General features: G+C 46.3%; 1 protein-coding gene across 2 annotated transcripts in view; it reads right to left on the bottom strand.

The window, feature by feature from the left end:
• Positions 1-454: 454 nt before the first annotated feature.
• Positions 455-6524, bottom strand: part of LOC133141978 (hamartin-like) — a 35096-nt gene continuing 29026 nt past the window's right edge. For both annotated transcript variants that reach the window (XM_061262860.1, XM_061262861.1), the window contains 2 exons: positions 6452-6524; positions 455-4777 (listed from right to left, as the gene is read on the bottom strand). The exon at positions 6452-6524 is cut by the window's right edge and continues 71 nt beyond it. In XM_061262860.1, coding sequence (XP_061118844.1) covers positions 4120-4777; positions 6452-6524 — 731 coding nt within the window. In that variant the 3' untranslated portion in view covers positions 455-4119. The remainder of the gene's footprint in view (positions 4778-6451) is intronic.

The following is a 6524-nucleotide window of genomic DNA, read 5'->3' on the forward strand; positions in this document are numbered from 1 at the left end:
GTTCTGGGCCGGAGGGTGCGGTCTACTGAAGGCACGAGGAGAGAGAACCTGTGTACTGGATAGGGGGGGTCACTGATACTGTGTCGTGCTCTAAGACAGATGTACATGGAAACAATGAACGGGAGGTGAAAGCCCGAGAGTGCTTGAGCAGTCTAGACCGTCGTTAGTAGGCTATGGCTTTACGCACTTGTGCAGTAGTGCCGTACTGTAATCTGTTAAAATGCTTCCCCATTTACAGCGATAAAAAGTTTAAGAGTTGTCCAAATTTCATTAATCTTTTTTTGTTTGTTTGTTTAAAGGGTGTGCCTTGTTTAATATTGTTGGTAAGAAAAAAAAAAGTGACACCTGGTTCTGCACACACTGCAAAAAACGAGCGAGCTACTCAAAAACAGCACTGTTATGCAAGCGCAAGGATCCGGACGGAAGAGAGAAGATGGCGGAAACTCAACATATATATTGTGCAAAACATTGAAGACATTTTTTTATTGTTCACAGTTAAACACAAGCAACTGCTTTAAAGAACTTCCTTTTCCATCGGTTTTCAGAACGTCCTGCTCCAAATCCCTCCATTTCAGCGTGCATTGATTGTACCATACAGTAGTTAGCTCAGTTCTTCGTATATCCTATTATTGGCATTTAAAAGTGGGATTGTTGTACATGCTTATGATAGCAAGGCGAACCGAAAAATAGCAGAGGCTTTCATAGGACAACAAGATTTGTATCATCTAGAGGAGTTAAAAGTTCAAAAAATGCATATTCCTGAACCATACATGTCGATGAGAATACCTTAAAACTAATAAAATGTCTAATGCTGAAACAGAACACAAATTAGAGAAAAACGCAAAATATATGACATCCTGACTGTCATCACTGGTTAGGTTCTGGTAGATCAGGGGCAACATTGGAATGACAGGAGGTGAATGTAAAGACTTTAAACGCCAAACCTTTTCTGTTAACAAATTAACTTAATCAGCTCAGTCAGTTTAGACTGAGAAGGGGATTCTGTGGGCGTACTGTTAATAAGCTAAGGGCAAAGGTCAAAGGTAAAGGAACTCATTCCTGTGTATATGAGCGCATCTGAAATACACTGTAACCAGATGTATGCTGGTTTCCCCCAATCCTTGACAAGCACGATGCCTGGAGTACAGAAATGAGATGAAGACATACTCTTTCTGAAAAGGCGAGGAATTCAAAGCACTTTCATAGATAAAGTGATCGTCTCCATGGCGCTGAGACAGTCTCATGAGGAGCAGAGCTGATTTCCAGTAAACCAGTGAACACTCTTTCCCAAGGGTGGGGTCATTTTGGCAAGATGCAAAGTCAACAAAACACACAGCCATGTCTAGAGGCTGTATGCTGGGGCCTGTGGGTAATGTAGTTAAATACTGCAGGAAAACATGGCCAACATTGCACAACCCTGGGGGCTGGGCAGTGAGCAACTCGCACACGTGCAATACTCTTTCTCCTCTGATTGGCCAATCTTCCAATGCGCAGACATTTGGACCAATCGCAGACGAGTACTCATTGTTTGCAGGAAGAAAAGCAGCATTACATTACATTATTGGCATTTGGCAGATGCTCTTATTCAGAGCAATTTACAGTTGATTAGACTAAGCAGGAGACAATCCTCCCCTGGAGCAATGCAGGGTTAAGGGCCTTGCTCAAGGGCCCAACGGCTGTGCGGATCTTATTGTGGCTACACCGGGATTAGACCCACCGACCTTAGGTGTCCCAGTCATTTACATTAACCACTACGCTACAGGCTGCCCTGCAAGCCCGCGCATGAATGAGTTAAGGGGAAACTTTGGCCCTGAAGCACGAGGTTAAAGAAGTAAATGGGTATGCTCATTATTGCTGTTTCTATGTTTTACAGGTACTGGCCACGCTGCAGGCGAAATTACACGAGCCTCCTACAGCGCCCTCTTCTGGCGGCAAGGACGTGAGGCATTGCGACTCGTTATTGCGTAACGTCAACCGTCAGATCGATTTGAACGGTTTTGTGCTTTCGAGATCGAGACATGCATTTAGAAAGAGGAAGTGAACGGCGTGTGTGATGTCGTGTGACATTTCCACGTCCATCGTTCGATCACAAGCCCCTCTAATTCTTAGTGAGGTTCGTGGTAAATAAAAGTTCGATAAAAACGAATTAAAATTTTTTTGAGAATTCCGCACTGACGAGGACTCACGGAGCTTCTCCCTGCAGAAAAAAAAAACTCCTGGTGGGGGCAATGTGAAAATAAATACCTTAAGATACGTCCTCATATTAAAACCGAGTGTCCTCGAGCTCAACCCCACGTCACAGTCTCACTTCCTGTTTCCTGGTTAATCACACGTTTCTACTTCCTCCCTATAATACTGTTCTTTACCTGTTTAATAGCATGGCTGTCAGGCTGCAAAAATGCACTGAGACTTACTGGTACCACACTGGAAGCCAATCGGGCATGTAAATAAACACATGTGCCTCATCTCAGTTTGGCGCTAACGTGCTAATGCTAATGCGAGCACATTCTATTCACCCAGGCTTTTCACACGCTGGCAAAACTCCTGCCCTTACTTCCGCGTTTATCAAAAACGTCCCCTGCTTACTTCCCTCACTTCCTGTTACATCACACCACAGGTATCTCTGCCCAGTCCTGATTGGCTAGGGTACACCCTCAGCTAGCATCCGTAAACACCCTGCCAGATTCAGTATAATATGCAGTGCCCTCCGTCATGTTTGGGACAAAGACCCATCACTTATGTTTTTTGCCTCTGCACGCCACAAGAGAGAGATTCGTAATAAAATAAAAATCACATGCAGTTAAAGTGCACATTGTCAGATACATTTGATACATTTTGGTTTCACCACATTTAAATTACAGCAGTGTTTATACATAGTCCCCCCATTTCAGGGCACCATAATGTTTGGGACACAGAAATGTTATGTAAATTCAAGTAGTATTTTTTTTACAGTTTGGAACACATCTGTTGGCTAAATGGCTTTAAGTCATGTGGGGTGCAAGGTATAAAATGAGTCTCAATCCACTGTGCTGCTGCCATATATGTAGCCATTTAGCCAACAGATGTGCTCCACACTGTATCTGCATAATTTACAGCTGAATCTAGTCCCACCCCCCATTCCCATAAAGATCCATTCAAATGCAAAGAGCTTCTCAGAAAATAAGATGTCCAGACTATGATGATAGGTCACAGGCAGCAGGAAGCCATGGCATGCAAAGGATATGCAACAAAATCCTAAACATCACTACTTTCATTTAGATAACATTGCTGTGTCCCAAGCATTATGGTGCCCTGAAATGAAGGGACTATGTATAAATACTGCTGTAATTTCTACATGCTGAAGCCAATAAAGGCAAATAAATAAATGATGGGTCTTTGTTCCAAACACTATGGAGGGCACCTGGGCCCTGTAACTGCATAACTGCAGGTATTTCTCTTTATTCAAAGTAATCCGAATTAAAAAAAAGAAAAAAAAGAATTGATAGCATTAACCTGTGTGAAAAGCGGTCTCACGGAATGGGTAGGAGCATCACTGGTGCTGTTGACTGTGAGGCTTTACTCTCACTCCCCCTGCTGGTGAGGTGTGCTACTGCAGCCCTGTTCTGCCACACCAATACTGGGTGCAGTCTGCAGAAACGCACAAACCAGAACAAGTGGATTGTGTGTGCGCATGCATGTATGTGTGTGCGTGCATTGTGTGTGTGCCTGTTTGTGCGTGTGTGCATGTATCTGGGTGTGTGTGTGCCTGTGTGTGCACATGTGCATGTATGTGGGTGTGTGCGCGTGTATGTACATGCGCGTTTGTGTGTGCATACGTGTATGTGTTTGCATGTGTGCATGCATGCCTGTGTGTGTGCATGTGTGTGCGTGTGCATGTATGTGGGTGTGCATGCGCAAATGTACGTGCGTATGTTTGTGTGTGGGTGTGTGCGCGTGTGTGTGTGTGCGCGCGTGTTGTGCATGCATGCATGTTTGTGTGTGTGTGCACACGTGGGCGGGGGAGGGGGTTGTTTCTCTGCCCCTTTGCTTGCTGTGTGGGCGAATGAACTGAGGCCCAGATCCTGTTCTCCAGTGCAGGAATGGGAGGAATAACACTGAATTCAAAATGTCCGCCCGGTCCTATGGCCTCTCTCCGTCCCGCCCTCTGACACGTGACTTTAGGTCGTGATGATGCGTTTCGTTGTAGTCCATGATTCGCAGCTGCCTCTGCTGGGTGTGGCCGGCCCCGCCCACAGCCCCTCCCCTGCCTCTGGCCCCACCCCCTGACCTGTTCCTGGCCCTCTGCTGTGTGTCTGCCTGGGCGGGGCCCTTGGAGGGGGAGGCAGGGCTCCTGGCCCGGTAGGCGGGGCTCTTGGCCCGGTAGGCGGGGCTTTTGGCCCGGGGGGCGGGGCAGAGCTCAGTCTTCAGGCCCTGGGATAGGCCAGCCAGGCGGGGCGTGGCCACAGGCTCCTCCCCCTCCCCGCTCTTGTTGCGGAACAGCTCGCGCGCCTGTATGCCCAGGAAGCTCTTAGCGCTGGGGGAGGAGCCCACGGCAAGAGGGGCGTCGGCCAGCCTGGAGGGGGGTGTGGAGGGGGGGCGGGATGGGGGCGGGGCCGGCAGGAGGGCAGGGGGGTCCCGGCTGCCGTTGATGGAGTTTGCCATAGGGGACGCCTGTGGTTGCCCGGGCGATAAAGTGCTACTGCTGCTCCTGTGAGAGTCGGACAGATCTCCATCCACACAGTCCTGGACACCTGCTTTGACCTGCCCATCCAGCACTGAGCTGCTGCCCCCTGCTGGCCTGGAAGACGCACAACAGCCACACTAAATCCAAAATTCTACCTCCTCAAATTCAGAGAATTGAACATGAAGAATATTTTCCTGTGTAATGTACACAAGTCTACAAAATCAGTCATGATGAATAAACTACTCCTTTCTGGCTGTAATGTATGGAGGACCATTGCTGTATACATAGATAAAAACATAATTAGAGAAATAAGTAGCTAGAAAACTAAATAAAAAGCATATATCAAGGTGAATAATTAAATGCAATTTATTTCCCTTTTTTTATATTCTTTTTTATATTTATTTCCTGATTTAATTATTGGGCAGCACGGATGGTGCAGTGCCGCCTCACAGCAAGGAGGTCCTGGGTTCGAATCCCTGTCGGCCGGGTGCGGAGTTTGCATGTTCTCCCTGTGTTCATGTGGGTTTCCTCTGGGTACTCCGGTTTCCTCCCACAGTCCAAAGACATGCAGGTTAGGCTGATTGGAGAGTCTAAATTGCCCATAGGTATGAGTGTGTGAGTGGATAGTGTGTGTGCCCTGCGATGGACTGGTGACCTGTCCAGGGTGTATTCCTGCCTTTCGCCCAATGTATGCTGGGATAGGCTCCAGCCCCCCTAATGGATGGATAATGGATGGATTTAATTATTTATTTCCACATTTATTTATTTCAGGATTGTTGGCGTACGTGTGCACTGAGAAATAATTTAATCTGTCAACTTCACTCATCAAAGCCAGTGGGTCTAATATCTGCTAGAAGGTTCGATGCTTCTCATTGGCCTCCACTGACTTCCTGTTGCCGCACACATCCGTTTCAAGGCCCTAGTGTTGGCATTTCAGGCTGCTAAGGGGACTGCCCCACCTTACATACAATCCCTGATCACTCCCTACTCCCCAGCTAGACCACTCCGGTCTGCCAGCTCTGGTCGCCTTATGGTTCCCTCTCTACGTGCACCTGGCGGTCGAGCTGCACGTTCATGCCTGTTTTCCGCTCTGGTTCCTCAGTGGTGGAATGACTTGCCTCAGGACAGCAGAATCCCTCCCCCTATTTCGACGCAGACTCAAAACCCACCTTTTCAAACTCTACCTTAGTCCTCCCTCCTGATTTGCCCCTCCTTTCTGATATCCCTATCCTTGTCTAACCCCCCCCCCCCCAAAAAAAAAAAAACTTCTGATGACAACTATGTTTAGAACAGCATTTCATGTGTATTTTGCTAGTTTCTGGATGTGATGCTTTGACTTATGGTAGAACCTATGCACTTGTAAGTCGCTTTGGATTAAAAGCGTCTGCCAAATGACTAAAATGTAAATGTAAATGTAAATGTAAATGCCTGCTTCTGCCAGTGCATTTTGAATTGCAGTGCCAGCAAAATAGTGGACGTTTTAAATAAAATAGATAATTGTGAAAATAAATAATTAAATCAGGAACTAAATAATTAAGTTAGGATATAAATAATTTCATGTGGAAAATAAATCACATCTAATTATTTATGTTGACATTTTGCTTTTAATTTATTTACCTATTCAAGTTATGTATTTATTGATCAATTGAATTATATTTATTGTGCATTTATTCGTGGATCTATTTAATTCCAAATAGTCCTCCATAGTGATGTAGCATAGATGTTATATCTAAGCTGTTATTGCCCGACACCAGTTTTAACATTTTAAGCAAGATTTTTCTCAGTTACCTGGTGTTGTGGGGACCGCAGGGCTCGCTGGCGCCCCCTGGTGGAGAGTCCAGGCGGCTGTAGAGCTGGAGGA

The sequence above is a fragment of the Conger conger genome, chromosome 12, assembly GCF_963514075.1.
Source record: "Conger conger chromosome 12, fConCon1.1, whole genome shotgun sequence".
Taxonomy (NCBI): domain Eukaryota; kingdom Metazoa; phylum Chordata; class Actinopteri; order Anguilliformes; family Congridae; genus Conger; species Conger conger.